General features: G+C 53.1%; 1 protein-coding gene across 3 annotated transcripts in view; it reads left to right on the top strand.

Annotated features, from left to right (window-relative positions):
- The window catches only part of NFATC2 (nuclear factor of activated T cells 2), a 124,960-nt gene that overhangs the window by 58,206 nt on the left and 47,033 nt on the right, over positions 1-19,721 (top strand). For all 3 annotated transcript variants that reach the window (XM_037133633.2, XM_037133634.2, XM_037133635.2), the window contains exon 6: positions 13,970-14,110. In XM_037133633.2, coding sequence (XP_036989528.1) covers positions 13,970-14,110 — 141 coding nt within the window. The remainder of the gene's footprint in view (positions 1-13,969; positions 14,111-19,721) is intronic.

The raw sequence follows: 19,721 nt of genomic DNA, 5'->3' as shown, positions 1-19,721 counted from the left end.
GGCAAGAATACGCAGGACCCACAGGGACCAAGAGTAGGCCCCAGATGACCAAAAGGCCTGAGCCAGAGCTCAGTTAAGGGTTTCTCTCTGCTTCTATTTACTTGTGGAGGGTTTTGCGGCCTCACAGGAAATTAAAAAATAATCTGGCTAATGAGCAGCCTACAGCTTTGTTTAGAGGATTGGAGACTTATAAATGTCGTTCTGGGTTTCAAAAGGGGTGGATGTAGTTGGAGTGAGTGCACCGCGGATCACGCCCTCTCTTCCTTTTCCTCTGTTGTTCCGTCAGTAAGAATAGCGGTGATATCACAGTGGCTTTCGCTTACCGAGCTCTCACGCACCCCGTGCCTGTGCTGAGTGCGCAGTTTGCAGTAGCCTGTTGACTACATGCAACCAGCCACCCTTGGCAATGGCTGGTGTCTGTCACGATGCTTTACAGAAGAGGAGGGAGAGAGATGAGGGGTATGGTAGCCCACCCAAAACGTGGCAGAGTGGGGGTTTGAACAGGAGCTCTGGCCCCCAGGCACTGTGCTTCCCCGGCACCCTCGGCCCATCTCTGGTCGTTTCCTGAGAACGTGCGTGGCGTCTGGCGCTGTGCCAGGGGGCTGCAAATGAGCACAGCATTTTCTGTGTCCTCAACGAGCGACAGGCTGGTGGAAGTGGAGGCGCCCACGCCAAGATGCAGAAAGGTTTCAGAATCCAGTGCGCGGTGGCTGAGGCCTGCCATTTAGAAGGGCTCCGGGCAGCAACCGGGCTCATCTCCACCAGGTTTTGAAAGAAGAGGCTGCTTTGAGCTCATTCTTAGGTACTTTTCTCAAGCTTTGTTGTTGGTTTTGCAATGAGATGGGAGCAAGCTTGTTGTCTACTTTTTGAGAGTTTAGAGATCATTTTTAAAGGCATAAAGAAGAAAAGAAGCAAGCATTGTTTCAGAAACAAAAGTGGTTCATGTTATCTGTTTAGCCTCTTTTAAGAATTTTATGTGGTTAAAATCACGTTCCATATTTCACTATATTTCAGAATTTTTTTCCTATTGGCATTTTGCTGTAAGGAGGTGTCACAAAATCAGTTACCTGCAGAGGCCAGGGCGGCCATGGAAACGAGCAAAGTGGGCTGGGTGGGCAGCAATAGGGAGTGGTGGGGACTGGGGACCACAAAGGCACATCCCCCATCGAAATGGGCTGTCGTTACTCAATTCCAGACAGTGTGTCCCCGTGGGAATGAAGACTCGGTGAGGCTACGTCTTCTGACTTTTTAAAATAGATCACAGTCTCTCGACTTTTAAAAAGCAGCAGCACATCCCAGCCACTCCTTGGGGTCAGACAAAGGCTGCACTGGCTTCGAGTGATCAGAGGTGGCCTTAACCAGATACTGAGTAAAGGGCGAGCCTGACCGTTTTATGCATAAAGGGTTGAGACAGACTGGCCCTTAGGATCAGAAGCCAGCAAGGGGAGAGGGTGGACCCTCTTCGGTAGAGCAGCCGTAACTTGGTGTTGGTTGGTCTTTGGAAATGGACGAAAGAGTTCTCCGATTTCTTCCAGCCTCGGGGTCAAGATGCGGGTCAGGCTGAATGTGGTGGGGAGGTTGTGCTCTGATGTTAGAAAAGCAAGACCCAACGGCAGGCCACACGGGAAGACGAGTGTGAAAAACAGCATCTCAGAAACACTGGAATTCCCCTTCTCTGCCCGCAGACCCACCCCGTCCTCTGAGGGCTCCTCGTGCTGGCCGCCCCACCCTGGCCTTGGGTTTGAACATCTCAAGGTGTTTAGGGAAGGAAACTCAGGCTTTTCCTCTGTGATTTGGGGGGTTTTGAGAAGAGCAGGTCTCCCCTTTCTGGCAAGTGACTCACTCTCCAGGATGAGGCTGTGCTTACTAGCAAGGTGGGGACCAGGCGGCGTCAGGAAGGGCTGTACCCAGGAGTCCATCTTCCTCTCCATCTTCCTTGCCTTCTCCCTCGGGTCAGCTTAACTCACGTCGATCCGAGACTTGAAGGATCATCACTGAACCACAAGCACCTCCCGCAAGATCTTCCGGGGGTTATAAAGTTGCTGGAGCCTTGCATTGAGGGTGTTTTCTTTTACTTTGAGAAAGCATTTGGCTGATTCAACTACCTGGTTTTGAGAGAGAAGGAAACTGAGACTTTCTTGGTAAAGTGATTCACTCATTTTTATTCAGCAGACAGTGAATCCAGGGTCCCCAGCCCTCTAGTTCTAGGAAAACCCTGCTTCTTTTGGTTTCTAGAACACCACTCTTTCTTGCAATACCAAATGGAGCTCCCCGATGGCCACTCTTCCTCTCACGCAGAATCTCCTGTGATTTGTATTTTCTTCTTTGTTCTTACGTCCTAGAGCAGTGCCTGGTAGTTCTATAAATATTTATTGACTAATTGTCTTACCGTGTGACCCTTCAGGAGATACTCAATAAATATTTATGGATAACTAGTCCACCCCACGCATTAGCACAGTATGTGCACAAGAAATATTTATTGACTCACTGACTTCGTGGGTAGCCCTTGGGGAGGGTGAGTGGGTAACAGAAACAGTCTGAGGGGCCGGGACTTATCTGCAAGGCTAACTTATTTACCTTGGACATGCCTTTTATGCAACATCTGAGGGATCAAGGGGGAAGTTCTCAGAGTCCAGTAGAACAAACCTGAACAAACTACTAGAGGCCACTGTCTGGAAGGCGGACCTACCAGCTGGACACGTAGATTCCTTCTCTGTATTTAAGGCCATTGTGCCAGAGGTCGTGTCTCACCTTTGCACAGACGCTATGTCACTAGCTCTTCAGTGTTGCCAAAGAGATACTTTTAGTTCCCTCCCTTACTTTCAGGAGAGAGTGTTTGGAACCTTCCCCTGCCTCCCAGCTCTGGACGCCGCCCTCACCCTCTTCCCACTCCAGGCAGATAGCTGTGCTGCGCACTTCCCTGGGAACGTGGGAGAGGTCAGAAGGGCACGCCCTTGTCATCTCCGACAGCAGGGCGCCTCACATGTCGTGGCTGTGGGCCTTCCCTCACCCGGATGCCTAGGAATGGGACACTCCTCCCTCTCTCTCAGGGCTCCTCCGTGTTCTCAGCTTTCACTCCACATCCCCTGGGGAGGTTGAGCCCTTGCTTCTCTCTTGTATGAGTTTCCCAGGGCTGGCATCACCAATGCCACCAACCGGGAGGCTTAAAGCAACGGAAGTTCATTTCATCACATCCGGAGGCCAGAAGCCCGGAATCAAGGTGTGGGCAGGTTGGATCCTTCCGGAGGCCGTGAGGGAGACTCTGTTCCCGGCCTCTCTCCCAACTCCTGCTGGTGGCTGGCCGTGCCCCTCAGCCTGTGGACACACCACTTAAGCCTCTGCCTCGGTGCTCACACGGGCTTCTCTCAGGGCGTCCAGTCTGTCTCTTCTGGGACACTCTTGGTGGATTTAGGGCTCGCCCTAATCCAGGCTGACTTCGCCTCCATCCTTATCTTGTTTATATCTTCAAAGGCCCTATTTATGAATGAGGTCACATTCTGCGGTTGGAGGGAGCTCTACACCCACACAGGGGTGTCCAACCTATGGCCCTCGGGCCTCCCGAGGCCCAGGATGGCCATGAACATGGCCCAAAACAAAATCATAAATTTACTTAAAACCTTTTTTTTTGCCCATTAGTTGCTGTTAGTGTTTGTGTATTTAATGGGTGGCCCAGAGACGCCAAAAGGTTCATTTCTTGACTTCACCTTGCTCTCTGTCCCTCAGTTCCGAATGCAGTGGGATCTTCCTGTGACTTGCAGGCCTTCCGCCTTTCTGTCATCTCCGACCAGAACACTGGTTCTCAAACTTGGAATCACCTGGGGAGTTTTTGGGGGGAAGAAAAAACTGCCCTGATTCTGCTGCAGAGCCTCTGACTTGGTTGGCGGGCAGGGAGACTCTCAGAGCCCCTCCCTCCCCCACCAGGGATTTGGAGGCGGGGACACAGTTGAAGCCCCTGGCCTTGCCTCCCCTCCCTTCCCCTGCCGGCCCCACAACCTCCTTCCAGCACTTGGCTAACTCCTACTCCTCCGAGGTCCCTGGATGTTTGGCCCCATGAGGAAGACTCTTGCCCTGACCTCTGGCCTCGCAGAGTAGGGACCAGCGTGTGTCACCCAGGGCCTGGCACAGAGCAGCTGTCTCCAAAAACAACAACAACAAAACCCCCACCCAACAATGAAACTGCGAAAACAAGCGTCTCCAGGCTGCCTAGTGGGAGAGAAGAGCAGTGAACAGCTGTAACGGAGACGTCCACAGGTGCTGGTGCCTCTTCCCCGTGCACCCTCTGGCTGGCCTTTGCAGAGGGGCTTCTCTGTCCGTCCCACTTCGGAAAACGCCTAACGCCACTCTCCACCAGGCCCCGCCCACTCTGGGTACAGCACGTGAATTCATTCTCCTCTCGCAGGAGTTGGGGGCAGGTATGGGGGACGGGCCAGAAAATGGATTTCTCACCTGGTCTTTTCAATCTCTCCACATAAATGTTTACTGAGGGATAATTAAGATACAATGCATCGCACAGACTGTGACTCTTCAGGTCAATGGCTCTGGACAAATGTGGGCAGCGCTGTGATCACCACTCAGAACGAGAGGCAGAGCACGCCCTTGTCCCCTGAGCGTGCCCTCGGTCAGGGCCCCTCCCAGCCGCCCACACACAGGCCCCCCACCAATCTGCTTTCTACCGCTGTGAATTAGCTTTCCCGGTTCCAGAACTGCGTAGAACGGACCTCTGCAGCACGCACACTCTGGTGCCGGCTGTGCGTGCTCCGCCCAGTGTCTTTGCAGTAGGTCGCTGTCACTGCGTGAACAGTCCTGGACTGTGTGAATGTAACAACTGTTCGTTTCCCTTCGATAGACACTTGGGTTGTTTCTGGGCTTTGAGTGCTGTGGATGAAGCTGCTCTGAACAGTCTGGGTCGGGGTCTCTGGCGGACACACGCTTTCCTTTCTCTGGGGTGAGAGCCTGGAATGGGATTGCAGGGTCCAGGGAGAGGGCGGGGCCCAGGGAGAGGGCGGGGCCCAGGGAGAGGGCGGGGCCCAGGGAGAGGGCGGGGCCCAGGGAGAGGGTGGCCCCTATTCGGTGCAGGTCTTTTCACTCTGTGTGAGAGTGTGAACATCCCCGTCCTCACTAATGGCCTATCTGAAGGTAGTAAAGACATTCTCTTATGTTTTCTTCTAGAAGCTTTTTGATTCTGGCTTTTGGATTTAGAGTTACAGTTCATGTCAGATTAAATTTTGTATATGGTGTGAGGTAGGGAGCGAGGTCCATTGTTTAGGGTGGTGATTAGTAGTGTGAGCCCAGGTTCAAATCCTGCCTCTGCCATTTACTAGCTGTTCAGTCCTGGGGAAGTTACTTGACACCCTGGGCCTCAGTTTCCTCATCTGTAAACTAGGAACAGCAACAGTACCAGTCTCATCACAGTGGAATCACCTCTCTGGTGGCGTGTCTCAGACTTTCCTGCTTGCAGCCTTCCGTAGCTCTGCAAAGCAGGCTTCACACACCTCCCTGGTTGCCCCCGTGTTGCTGCTGGGAGACCAGGGCCCAGGCAGCAGTGGGCAGGGGCAGGAGTTTAACAAATGCTAATTGTTTCTGGGGAGCTGGCAGCTTGGCAACGCCCCGCCGCTAAGAGGAATCTTGAGGGTTCTCTGGCCCGGACAGTGGGTCAGCTGCTGGTGATTGCAGGAAAGTTAGGTTTTCAGGAGCCCAGAGTTGCGGTGGCTCTTCCACGGATTGTTAATGGTTACCCGATCATATGGTTATGGCTCTGTAGAGCTAGTCATGCAGGGACGAGGAAGGCAGAACCACCCTTTATGGGAGACCTTCGGTCACACATGGTAACCTGTCCCATCCTCCTCGGGGTCTGAGAAGACTCGGCCATTCATTCAGAAATATTCATGGGGCACCGACTTGTGCCAGTGAGTGTTGGAGGCACGAAATGCTGCCTCCCCGGAGCTTCCACTCCAGCGAGTGGAGGTTTGGACGGGTTGGGGGATTGACTGTGGTCACACAGCTGGCCAGGGACGGAGCGGAGAGCTGGGTGTAAGGCCCAAGGTCTAGTCTCTGTCCAGGCTGCCCGGGTCCCCTGGCAGCTCCTCAGTCAATGGAGGATTCGTGGAGCTCTCAGGAAGGGCTCGTTATATGGAGACATGTGGGAATTTCCTGAAGGGGCTGCCTGTTAACACAGTGGAATGGTAGAGTAATCCTCTGATCAGGAGAGAAAAATACTAGCTCCTGCTTGGGATCTGGTGCTGTGTCTGTGTGGGTTGGCCGAGACGACCGGCCAGTCTGGCGGGCTAGGTGTTCCCGCTCCATCTTTCCACCAGGAAGCCGAGGTCCCGTGAAGTCTTTGATCTCACGCCCTGCAGAGCCTACGCACCCACACACACCACACCCCACTCCCGTGGTGTGAATGTTGACAGGTCCCTCGCAGAGGTGAACCCCGCACTCAGGGAGAATTGGGCTCCTCTGTCCCGGTTCTCCCACTTCCAGGGAAGGCTCAGCAGTGGCCAGGACGGGGGCTGAGGGCCCCGAGGAGCCTGTCTGCTGGCCCTGCTCACGGCCCCTCCCAGGCGAGGCCTGAGTCAGCACCACATTCTCGGCCAGGCCAGGCTCCGCGGGGCCGGCTCACAGCCAAGGACAGGGGCCTGATGAAGAGACAAGACAGGTTTATAGCAGCTGCAGCGCGGCAGCCAGGGCGGTGAGTCGTGCGAGCCAGAAGGAGAGCAGTGGGAGGACCCTTCCTGCCTGGGCCGGCCGGCCGCTTCCCCGCCCGGTCCTTTTTCATTTTACCAAAAAGGGGCCACTTGAGGTGCTGGAATCCCACCGTCTGGGTCCAGACTCCGCCTGCTGGCCCGACTTGGCTGTGAGCTGTCAGACACATATCCCGTCTCCTCTGGGAGACTCCATGCCCTCGACTCCAACACGGGAATACTTCCTGCCTCGTGACCTCCTGAAGGTTCGCATTGAGAATAAACATAACGTTCACGGAGCCCCGACAAAGTACCATTCACTCCCTATGCGTTAGCTCATCGCATCTGCAAACGGCCCTCTGAGGTTGGAACCATGAGTGTTCCCGTTTTAAAGGTGAAAAGAGAGGCACCGATGAAGTGACTTGCCTAAAGTCCCAAAGTTAGGATGTCACTGCGCTGGGCTTTGCACTTGGCCGGTCACACAGTAGTGTGCATATCTGTACCCACCCCTCCAAATGGCCTCATCCCGTGTGTGTTTTATACCATAAACCAAAAGGTGTGCGTGAAGTGCCTGGCGTCTTACGTACTCTCTGTGGCAGCTGTAATTATTTGCTGTTATTAGCAGAACCCACCCGCTCTGCGTGAACGAATTTTCCTGACCAGCCTCCCCTGTCTCTCTCCGGGGAGATTGTAGTTCTTGGCCACACACCTCCTACGACTGAGAGAATTGCCGACAGGCAGGCCGGCAGTCATGTCCCATTTCCAGGCCGACTCGGGCCAGCCCGGAGGACCCTGCAGCAGTGTGACTTTCCCTCATGGGGCCTTCGCCACTGCGGCTCTGTTCCCCATCAGCCATCGTTGCCAGCGAAAGTAAACACCCAAACTGGTTAAAGCAACAGCGCCCTGTTGATTCAGAGCTCATAAAACACAGGAACCCCAGGCCGCTTTAGGACGTGCCAGAATCTGGGGGCAGGAGGAAAGCCTGGGGAAATCTCCTGGCCGGGGCCACCTCCAAGCTGCTGCAGGAGCGGAGGGCCTAGACTGCCCCACAGCCGGGACCCGGGCCCTCGGGACAGCTTTGGCATGGGGGCCCTGGGTTGGGTTAAAACATGGCAGGGGCCGGATGATCCGGAATCTCTGATGCTTGGAAAGTGGAGCGGGTGTCGGTGGGGGTCGATGGGGGTCGATGTAGGGGGCCGGGCAGGCCCAGTGGCTTCCCGAGAGCCCTCCCACAGGCCCTGGGCGGTGCCACCCAATTAGCAGCATAGGTGTTAGAGGTTGCATCAGAGGGAGAGGGGGAAGTGGACCCCAGGAGGGTAATTTTGGTTGCTGTTTGCCTCTCCTCGGTTCCTCTTTCGGAGGCTAATTGGGTTCGTTTGCGCTGCCTCCGGGCTCTCTCAGCCTGCCCTGGAGGAGGTCCCCTTGTCCTCAGGTGGCCTCTTAAGCGTGGAACTTGACTCTCAAACAAACTCGGGTAGCAAGTCACCTGAAAAAAATTGTTAAAATGCAAATGTCCAGCCTCATCTTGGAGATTCGTAGAGCAGTGGGTCAGGGACATGGCCCAAGTGTGTGCATTTTTATTAAGTGCCTCCCCGAACCAGGTGATTCGGCTGGGATGGGGGGAGGGGATGGTGGGGGGGCCTCACTTGGAGAAAAGCTAAGGATCGGGGTTAAGAAAGCTGGGTTGCAGTTTGGGATCCACCAAGAACCACAGTGAGGAGAGCAGTAACCTGTGCGGATGCGGTCGGCACCTCCTCGGTGAAATACACTCAGACAACAGCGCTTGGCCGGTGCCTAGAAAATAGAAACTGCGGCTTTCGGTGTCTTCCACTTGCTGGCCTGCGTTTACTGAGCCAAACACACATTTTGTGAGTTTGCTCTTTCAGTTACTACCACAACTTGTGTGACGGGTCTGTTCACAGCCCCATTTTCGAGACAGGAACACTGAGGGTGAGCGCTGGAAAGCCCCGTCCAGGGGCCGCCTGGGCGTGGGGTGGGGGGCACTTCAGTGGGACTGAGATGCGGCCCACATGACAGGCTTGCCCCCTGGCTGGGGCTGCCCCTCGATGGAGCTGGGTCCTGAGCCTGTCCTTTGCTGTCTGTGCAATGCTACCAATCGTATTCTTCTTGGTTAAGCAGTTTAAAAAGATGCCAGGGGAGCAGACATTTTGCAAAGTGACTGAGCAAGAAAGAAAGTGGCGTTTTGAGAGGGAACGAGAGTGAAGACTGGTTTCTTGACTGGTGACTGGGTGTTCGGCGCTGGCTGTGTGGCTTGCATTAGACACACATCTTTCGATTGTGGTGGAATACACATAACACAACATGCACCATTTGAACCACTTACAAATGTTCAATGCGGTGGCGTTAAGACCATTTGTAATACTGCAAAGCTGCCACCACTATCTAGTCCCCGAACTTTTTGACCACCTCCCTGCAGAAACCCCAGGCCCGTTAGCAGGCACCCCCCTGACCTGGCAGCCTCCGGTCTGCTTCTGTCTCTATGGGTTTGCCTGTTCTGAACGTTTCGTTTAGATGGGACCACATAGTATGTGCCCTTTTGTGTCTGGCTTCTGCCACTCAGGATAACTTAAAAAAAATTTTTTTTTGTTCATCACACTGGAGGATATGTTTATTGGTTTTAGAGAGAAAGGAGGGGAGAGGAAGAGAGAGAAAAACATCATTTGGTTGCCTTCCATCTGTGTCCCAACTTGGGATCAAGCCTGCAACCTAGGCATGTGCCCTGATTGGGGATCGAACCTGCAGCCTTTTTATGTGCAGGATGATGCCCCAATTGACTGAGCCACCCGGCCAGGGCGGGTCACGATGTCAGGGTTCATCCACGTTGTGGCCTGTGTCGGCACTTCATTCCTTTTTGTGGCTGGGTAACATTTCTGAACGGTAGACCGCGTTTTGTTTACGCATTTGTCCACGGGTGGACATTTGGGCTGTGGGTACCAGAAGTTTTACCAGATGAGCACTGACCACCATGTGTTTGCAGGCGGCCCCTCTCACAGGGCTCGCAGGGGCGGACAGGGCGGGTGCTGGTGGGGTTTTATTCATCATCATTGTTTTTCTCGGTGATCTCTCTGTTTTACCCTCACCCTCAGAAATGTTTTGTCTGGGTCCACAATCGATGTTTTCTTTAAGGACATTGAACATATTATTCTTCTAATGTTTTGCCTTCCCATATTATAATTTTTTTCCTTTTTTTAAATTGAAGTGTAGTTGACATCCAGTATTATATTAGCATCAGGTGTACGGCTAGATGATTCCACGTGTGTGTTCCTGATGATGTGGTCACCACAAGAAGTCTAGTAACTGTCACCAGGCAAAGTTGTTAAGACAATGTTGACCATTTCCCCTGCGCTGTAATTATATCCCTGGGACTTTTTTGTTTAATAACTGGAGGTTTGCACTTCTTATTCCCCTTCCCCTTTATTCCCCACCCTCCCCACTCCCCTCCCCTCCAGCAACCTGTTAGGATTTCGCAGAGAAGGTGTTGGTGACTAAGCTGAAGTGACTCACCCAGGGTCACACAGCAGGGAGTTGGCACAGGAAGGACTGGAAACCATGGCCTTGTGACCCCAGAACTCGGGATCAGCCATACCGGGGAATTCTCCTGTGACTTCCAGGGTCCCGTATCATCCCCCTGGGGTGGTCCACTGGAACATCAAGAATTGTATTGTTCCTTGGTTTGTTTGTTTGTTTGTTTAAATTACATTAGTGTCCTCCCCTCAGGCCCCTGAAGCCAGAATCTCTAGAACAATGGTTTCCAACTAGGGGCGATTTTGGCTTCCTCCTCCCCAGGAGACATCCAGCCATGCCCAGCGGCAATTTCAGCTGTCTACAGGAAGGGGGGCTACTGGCCTCTAGCAAGTGGGGTGCTGCTCAGCACCCTAGGGTGCCCAGGGTGGCCCCCACCACACAGAGCAACCCAGCACTGACAGCCCACCCTCCCTCCCTTCCTCCAAAGCACTTCTACCAAACCCTGGACCTGGACCATTCTGTGCTGAGAAACGCTGCTGTAGGATGGGGGCCCAGGAAGGGACACCCACAGTTTTCAGCTCCCCAGCTGACGGTCATGTGCAGCCTGGGGCGCTTCTCAAACCCGACAGCTTACGGGCATCACCTGGACTCCTCATTTAGCTGTAGGTTTGGGCTGAGAGGTCTGGGTGGGGCCCCAGGCTCCGCATCCCTGACAAAGCTCCCTTCGGTGCCGTGGCTCCTGGCCGCGTGGTGAGTTGCAAGGTTGGAATATGTGTCAAAGCTCATAGAAGCCAAACTGGCTTCATGTGGCTCTCTTTTAATTTCCATGTAAAAAGATAGTTTTCCTTCAGGGAAGAAGAAGGGGTGGGAAGTACACGTTTAGCAATGAGACAATCAGTTGGTTGCTTGAAACTGCTTGGCTTCAAAGGGAGCAGCAGGGAAGTTGCTTTTGCTTTAGGAAATCAAGTTGTGTTCACAGCACTGCATGGTGATGCACAGAGCAGCTGGCCAGGCCAGCCTCTCTCCCAGAGCTCACGGCCACGTCCAGCCCCTGGCCTGGCTGGCTGGCTGGCTGGCTGGGAGCCCCTGGCCAGCTTGCCCAGTAGCAATGACTCAGGCTTTCCACCTGCAGAATGGGACAGATGGCTCTTCCCACCTCCCCACCCATCCTTGGGGCCACAGCTGCCAGTTCGCTGCCCCCCACCCTTCACAAACTCATCAAAGGCAGAGCTTAAAGGCCAGGACCTGCTTTTGTAGGAGATGTGACTGCTGTGTTTTGTTTTTGGTTTCTTTCTTTTTTTTTTTTTTTTACTGCTAATAAACCTCCATTTGCCGCAGCGCAATTAGGAAGTTATACAAAATGTGTATATTAAAAGAAAGGATTAATAACCCAGCCCATATGGGAGAAATTAGCTTCTGTGGACAGGCCTTTTCAATATATACTCCTAACTGGCAGCCCCCTGGAACAGGGCTGGCCGGCTGGGCCCTGGGAACGGAGAGCCTGGGCCAGCAGGATGGGGACTGGCGGGGGGTCGTCGTGAGCTGTCAGGTTCCCAGCTCCCAGTGAAGTGTCCGGGAGCCTCTGGCTGGTCCTCAACAGATTCCTTAAATGCTGCCAAGTGTATGGTTGCTCCTGAAGGAGCCGGTTTCAACGGAGCTCGGGGCAGAGGGAGGGGGTACTCGCCACCTGGAGGTGCAGGCGGGCCAGGAGAGGAGGGTGAGGTTTGGGCCTTGGGCCTCCCACGGCTGCCGCCCCGGCTCCCGGATGGGGAGGTCCACCGGCCCTTGGCACGGAAAGGGCTGGCCCTCCGCCCGGTTCTCGGGCTCTGGGAGGAAGGCCAGGCGCACAGGCTGACTCACCGGCGGGAGGGCCGGCCTCTCCGGCCCACGCTGCCAAGGAGAGGCCTGAGCAGATGGACCCTGCGTGCTGGCTGGGACCTGTCTCCCACCCTGCCCGGGGAGCGTGGCTGAAGACGGCCTCCATTTCCTGTAGGAGAGACCCAGAGCCTGGCTGCGGTGGCGAAGGAATGGGGCGCTCAGCTTTTGAGGTTCAAATCTCAGCCTGGCCTCGTGACCTTGGCCACAGGATGACCTGATCGTTCTCAGCTTTCATTTTCTCCCCAGTTAGGTGTGCATGAATTTTAAATAGAATTTATCGCAAATGTGCCTAATTTCAATATTTCCTTCCTCAGAAGGTTGCTGTGAGCATTCAAGTGTATTGTGGCAGCAAAGCGCTCAGCGTAGGCCCACCCATCCTTCTACCTTTCATTATTGCAAACACAGACGAGACTGTAGATGCGGAGAGATACACAGATATGTGCACCAAGATATATTGGGATATATTCATATCTAATCCCGTCCATCCATCTGTTCATTTTTCTCTTTATCTATCCATCCTTCCATCTATCCATCCTTCCATCTATCCATCCATCCATCCACCCACCCATCCATCCATCCACCCACCCATCCATCCATCCATCCATCCATCCATCCACCCATTCATTCATCTGTCCATTTTTCTATCCATCCATTCGTCCATTTTTCTTTCCCTCCTTCCCTCTCTCCATCCTTCCCTCTGTCCTTCCTCCCCTCCCTCCTTCCTTTATTCCCAAGCACCTCCTACCAAATCCTAGGCACTGTTCCTAGCCTAGGCTCACGGTAGTACACAAAGCAAAGCCCCCCCCCCTTATTGGGGCTTGCATTCTAGTGGGGGGAGAGAAAGACCTAAACCAGTAACACTGTGTGTTGTGTGTCTGTAAGTGGGAAGATCTTTGGAGAAAACAAATGAGGGTAAAGCAGGATAAAGGCAAGAGAGGGAGAGAGACACAGACAGACAGACAGATGGATGGACAGGAAATCGCTGTTTTAACTGTGGGGGAGGACGGTGGAAGGGTTAGGGTAAGGCAGCCTTTCTGAGGTGGTGAATGGAAACCTGCAAGACTCGAGAAAGGGAGCCATGCAGGTAATCAGGGAGGAGCCTTCCAGAGAGAGGCACTTGCAAGTACACCCCCTCCAAGATTGGAGTGTGCTGTGTGTGACCGAGAGATAGGACATTCTAACAGGGTGTCCAACCCGCAGCCCACGGGCCGCGTCTAACTCAGGATGGCTACGAATGTGGATCAACATAAAATTGTAAATTTACTTAAAACATTATGAGATTTTTTTGTGTGTGATTACATGTTGTGATGTACTTAATGTGTGGTCCAAGACAACTCTTCTTCCAGTGTGGCCCAGAGGTGCCTGAAATTTGGACACCCCTGTCAGCTAGGGCGAGTTCCAGGGAGAGAGGTCCGAGTGATGGTGGGGGCCCATCAGGGATGTCTGGAAGACCGAGTCCAGAAATGCAAATGAGTCTCAAAGTGATCCCGTGGACACCCTTCAGGAACTGGGTCCCAGCGTGTCGCACTTGCAAAGGTCCCCGAGGTGTGGCCTGACATCGAATGCAGAAGGAGGGGGTACAGTCTGGCAAAGGCAGCCTTGTATGCAAAGCCGGTTTGCCCATCCTTCCCTTAAAAATGAAATATGTTCTCCTTCCCCTTTCCCTCTGTAAGGAGGGCAGGCCCCTCCTGTCCCTTGATTCAGGAAAACAAAATGTGTCATTTGGCGAAAATTTGCCCAAATGACTTGGAGCACTTTTACAAGAACATGCCATTTGCCGAGTCTGGTTGGCGGGGGTGGCGGTTCCATGCTGAGCAGTGACAACAGGTGACAGAGGCGGGCACAGCATGTCCTAGCTCGGCACAGTGAAATGAGCAAGTCTCTCTCGGGTGTCCTCACCGTGCCTCCTTGTGCTCTGTCCTCAGCCCAGCGGTCCGCCCACGAGCTGCCCATGGTGGAGAGACAAGACACCGACAGCTGCCCAGTCTACGGGGGCCAGCAGATGATCCTCACCGGACAGAACTTCACGGCCGAGTCCAAAGTCGTGTTCACGGAGAAGACCACAGGTCGGGGCCTTTCCAGCTCATTTGCATCCACTGGTGCTGCACACAAACCCCACCTCTGGGTTCTCAGCAGCCCTGACTTGGGAGTGGAGCTCATGGTATAGAGGGTCCCATCCTGCCCTTTTTCTCACCCACGACACCTTCCCTGTGTGATTTTGACGTCGACACATCTCACCATTACGCCAATGTGCCATACTGTGTTTTAGCTCATGCCAGGCTGTTTCACTGGATGATAAGCTTGGCCCTTCCCACCCCCAATTCTCTTTTCTAAATTATTTTTTTCACATAAAGAGGTAAACATTTTCAACTTTTTACTATTATCAAGAAGAGAGGCCACACAGCATGGTGACTAAGTGCGCCTGCTCTGGGCCTGGTTATCCTGGGTTTCCATCTGGCTCTGCTACTTCCTTGCTGTGTGACCTTAGGCAAATTACCTAACCTCTCTGTGCTTGCTTTTTTGTGTGTATAGAATGATAACAACAAGAGGGCTATCACAAGGTTGGACGAGTTACTACATGTCGAACAATTATAATAGCACCAGGTATATTGTAGGCCGATAAACATGGGCTACTTATATTTTTATTATAAATCATGTTGCGATTTATACTTTTTAAGATTAATTAATCTTTTCGACAGGGATCTTCATGGGCATCTTGTTTATTGATGGTGTATTCCTAGCGGTGGAATCCCAGAGAGGCACGTTGAGGGTTTTACATACAGATTGCTAAATCACCCCCCAGAAATCCACAAACCGAAACTCCCACTGATACATGTTGGGACCGGTCTCCCTCCTTCCCAAAAGTGCCATCTTTTAAATTTAAAAAATTCGCTGAAATGGTACTTCCTTTAACTTTGCATTCCTTTGCTCTGAGAAGTCGAATGTTTCTGTTTATTGGACATGTGGTGTTCTTTCTCGCATGCACGGGCTGGCGATGTGTTTTGCCCACGAGGATGTCATCAAGAGAAAATGGTCAGAAGTAGGAAAAATATCAGGCTGTGCAATTACTTGTTTTTATGGGTGCTAGACCTAGTTTTTTCCCTAGTGGACATGATTTCAGTAGGTTCATTTAAAGGGGTATTGATGTTCGGTTCTTTGTGTGTTGCCTTCGGGATGATCCAGAGACACTAATAGGAAGGTGGTCCAGTTGCAGGGTGTGTGTGCTCTCCAAAGACACCTCCTCTAAGGGCTGCCCTTCAAACTGCATACATCGGGGACCTATTGCCACCAGGGCACCTGCTGACAGGAGGAAGCAGAGTGTGGGGAGGGGTGCCCCTTCCCAGTTCACACAAAGCTTCCTCGTGGGATGGACGCTGTGACCGGCCACTTTGAAAGCACTGTCTAAGGTGCAATTACAAAAGGCATTCGGTCAGGCCATGGCAGTGGGGGCTGGAGATGGATGGGTGGGTTTGGAAGTGGTTTAGAAGGCATGCAGCCGGCCAGTGGTGGTGTAGTGAAGGGTAGGAATGCGGACATTGAAATGCAGGCATTGCATTCTAGTATATGTTTGCCCAACACTTTATTTAACTACTCCCCTTTTATTGGGCACGAGGCTGCTTCCAAGTCAGTGCTGTTATAAGTAACTCAGTGATGAACATCTTCAATGTGCTCATTTTGTCAGCCAGATAAGCACTCCTGCTCTTTAGCCAGTCTGCTTGTGTTCAAACCCCAGCTCCACTACTTTCTAGCTGTGTGGCCTTAAGCAAGTTACTCACCTTCTCTGGGCAGCAATTTGCTCATCTGTATAATGAGGATGATGACAATCCTATCTCATAGGGTGGTCATGAGATTAGGAGCTCGTTACTTGCTCAGTACTTATGAAACTCTTGCTATATAGTAAGTGCTTGATATGTGAGCTAATGCTGTTTGTTTTGGTTATTTCCTGTATGTGGATTCAAGGGGGTATACCCATTTTTAAGTGTCCTGGGGGAGGTTTATTTTTCAGGGGGTGGAACAGTGTTCAATATTTTCTATAGCAGGAATTTGTGAGGCTCTGGTGAGTCAGGGAGCAAGCCGATTGCAGAGGCAGAGGCTGTTTGGCATGGGGAAATGCGTTAGTGAACGGGCAGAGGCTGGGAACGGAGAGGCCTTCCAGGGCCAGGTGGAGACAGAAGCTGGAGTCAGCCTGCATGCGGGCAAGGTGACTGGGGTCAGGATGGGCGGTGGGGCGAGAGAGCGCTATGAAGTTTGTCTCTTTGGTGTTGACGCATCGCCTGTACCAGAAAATCATCCTGTTGGCCTTCTGCCGACTTTCACCAGAAGTGTCTGGCTTTAAAATGCCTCATGAGCAGAGGGGGGAGGCTAATAATATACAGGTGTCATGTTACCCAGGGTGGCGGTTTCTGTGGGGCGGGGCGGGGGGGAGCCATGGGGCCATGTGGGGATGACTTAGAGGCCAGGCCCCACCAAGATCCCCTGGAGTAGGGAGCCAGCCAGCTTTGCGCCCCCCAGGGAATTCACATTCTTGTGAAGCTACTTAGGGGATCAGTTAAATGTGTGTTGAATGAATGAATGAATGAATGAATGAATGAATGGCATATATTGTCTAGCTTTTCTTCTCTTGGCCTCTGAAGAAATTTCACAGTCTACGTCTTAGAGGGCAGAACACTCAGCACCTGTTCCAGCTCCGTAAAGTGCCAAGTTAGTAAGACAAGGAATATTGAGAGCTCCCTGTGATTGACCATCAGTGGGCGGGCCCTTGTCTGCCACTTCCCACTGGTTGTCTTCTCTAACCCTGCAGTGGCAGGAGGCAGACGGCAAAGGAGAAGTCAGGGGACTCGCCTGAGGTCATACCCAGCGTCGTCCAGCCGACCTCACTCGGCCTCCATCTCCGACTCTGTAGAGCGAGAGCAACAGTCCCTGCCTCGTAGGGTTAAATGTGGAAACAGGCAGCGCGTACTCTGTGCCTGGGGAGTGCTCACCGAATGTCCGTCACTGTTTTTATGGTCCCCCCAGCATGATCCCAGCTCAGCCCATACACATCGCCCATCGGACACACGGTGCCCAGGGCACCGGCCTCAGCTGGGGGCTGGACAGGCTTTGGGGGTCCGCATGTTGTGGCAGTTACAGGCCCGGCTTCTGAGGTCAGACAGCCCAAGTTCAAATCCATGCTCTGCACTGAGTAGCTCTGGCATCCCGGACAGGTAAGTCACCCCAAATCTGGGAGCCAGCATTGCCCCTTATGTAACATAGAGATGACTGACTTCTCTCAAGAGACGAGAAGGTTAAATGAGATCACACAGATTAGGCTCTTCACACAGAGCTTGGCGCATTTTGGATGCTTATTAAATGTTAGCTTCTATTATTACCATTCTATTTGGCCTGTGGACAGACAGCAGTGAGTAAGATTTTTAGCTCATGGAACCAAGAGACGTTGACAAACATAATAATAATAAGCTATGTGCCAGGCCTTGTCCTGACTGTGACAGTCCTACAGGGTAGCTGCCACTCTCCCAATTTTACCAATGAGAAACTGGGCACAGAGAGGTTGAGTGACTTAGCGCTGGTCACACAGCCGGCCCACGGCAGCGCTGTGTTTGACCACAGAGCCTGCCCCCTTGACTGTTAGCTGTCCCGCTCCGAAGAAGCGTAGAACCAGGCTCCTTTGGCCAAAGGCCTTTCAGCTGCTCCGAGCCCCTGGCTGGAACCATTTTGCAGTGAGACAGGTCCCTGACTTCTGCAGCGGGACCTTGGGGCCGAGGGAATGCAGTTCGGACCCTTTCCTGTGTAACTAAGAACCCCGCCTGAATGTGTCTCCTGGGTGGATGCCAGCAGACAAGCAGGGCTATTTGAGATGCCCTGCACCCCCCGAGGCGCGGCGTGGTGGGCTTCCCTGGGGGATGCCTGGGGCTCCCGCTGGCTGCGACAGACAGGGACTTGCCTTGCAGGGCAGGGAGCTGGCTCTGCTCTTCTGACCCCAAGCACCGGCCTCCCAGCCCAGGGCCGCCTTCGGCAGGGGGAATCCCTGTTGCTCAACTTCTTTTTTCCAAAACGCACCCCCGTTCCCATCTCCACGGACAGCTTGGCTGGCAAAGGCACTGCAGGGCGGGGTGGAGCGGAGCGGCTGAAGTTTTCCGAGGCAGGGGAACCCCAGCTGGTTCTCACATTAAGGGAAGGTGACAGCCTCCGGGGCTAATCTTAGCCCCCACGTCGGGTCACTGGCACCGCCGGCTCCAGCCTTCTTTTTATAGCCGTGGGCAGGAATGGAGTTGGTGGTTTCCACTCCAGCGGGGTGACGAACCGGAGCCCGGTGGAAAACCAGGAGAGGGGCGGCGTGGTGCTCCTTAAGCTAGAAAAGCTTGGCGTTTTGGAAAAGGGCCTCTTATTTATAGCAGCAGCGATAATAATGGTTATTCTATTATTTTGATTACGACTTTTAATTATTTTCAGGACTCCAAGAGCCTTTCTGACCCGGTCCTTGCACATTTGACCAGTCCCTTGCTCACTTGTTATCATGACAGTGGCTTTACCCTGTCCCCAGACAGCCCGTGCTTGCTTCTGTCTTGGGACCTCTGCTTTTGCTTTCCTCCTTAGGATGTTCGTCTGTCTTCATGAGGCTGCATCTACCGGTTTCTTCAAGCCTCTGCCTCTCCTTGAAGTTGGTCATTCTCTCATCCAGCCTGCCAGCTCCTGTCCCATGGTCCTGCTCTGTGTTCTTGCAAGCGATCTTGTCTGTTCATTCCCTCACTTATTAACCAGTCTCCCGCTCTAGACTCTGAGTGTCTTGAGGTCGGGGACTTGGCGTTTCCTCCCGTAGCTGCAGCATCTAAAACAGTCCCTGGCACACAGTAGGTGCTCAGATACATCTTGCTGAATGAATGCATCGTTTGTTTTCATTGTCACACTGGTCCCAAGAGGTGGGTGGCATTAGCTCCACTTTAGAGATGAGATTCCCCAAGCCTCATGGAGGTCAAGTCATGGGCCCCAGGTGAGGCCCCCACTGGTGACAGAGCTGGAATCCCCAGCAGCATCGACCATCAACCCCTGAGTAATCTCTCTTGTCACATGCGAGAGGGCAAAGAGGGGCTGAACAGGGCCACCAGGGTATTTCCTATTTATCATTCTCCATGATGGCTGAAAAGCCTTTGTATAGTCTCTGAAATTTAAAAAATGTGTAACCTTTCCAGCGAAGTTCATGCCGCGAAGGGCAGGCTGTTCCTGACTTCAGCTGGCCCCCGGCCACCCCGGCCCCAGGCGGAGTCGGGGGTCCCAGCAAAACACTGCAAAACAGGAAAAAATCTAAGGACACAGAAATAAAAGTGATGTGGCGGCGGAAACGAGGTTGCCATGGCTTTGGGTGACTCCCCGCGCCTGGGCGGGATCCAATGTTTTGGAAGCTTCCTCCACATGACACAGAGTTTTGGAATTTTTCAGCTGGTAAATCTTTCTTAATTCGGGGCCCCCCGTCCCCGCCAAGTAGCTCCCTGGCTCTCTGTCCTGCGGGGGCGTAGGTTGGACACGTGCCTGCAGCGGCTCACTCAGCTCTGAAACTTAAATTGTTTGAAGGGAAATTTGTGTTTTGTTTTGTTGGACGATGTTCTTGGACGGGCCTGGTGGCTGAGGCTCCCATCACCTGTCGAGAGGGCAAATTGATTTTTTAGAGTGGAGGCGTGGGCG

This window comes from Artibeus jamaicensis, unplaced genomic scaffold (genome assembly GCF_021234435.1).
Source record: "Artibeus jamaicensis isolate MK-2021 breed Jamaican fruit bat unplaced genomic scaffold, CSHL_Jam_final contig_685, whole genome shotgun sequence".
Taxonomy (NCBI): domain Eukaryota; kingdom Metazoa; phylum Chordata; class Mammalia; order Chiroptera; family Phyllostomidae; genus Artibeus; species Artibeus jamaicensis.
Note: the sequence above shows the minus strand (reverse complement) of the source record. Positions and strands in the feature narration are given on the sequence as shown.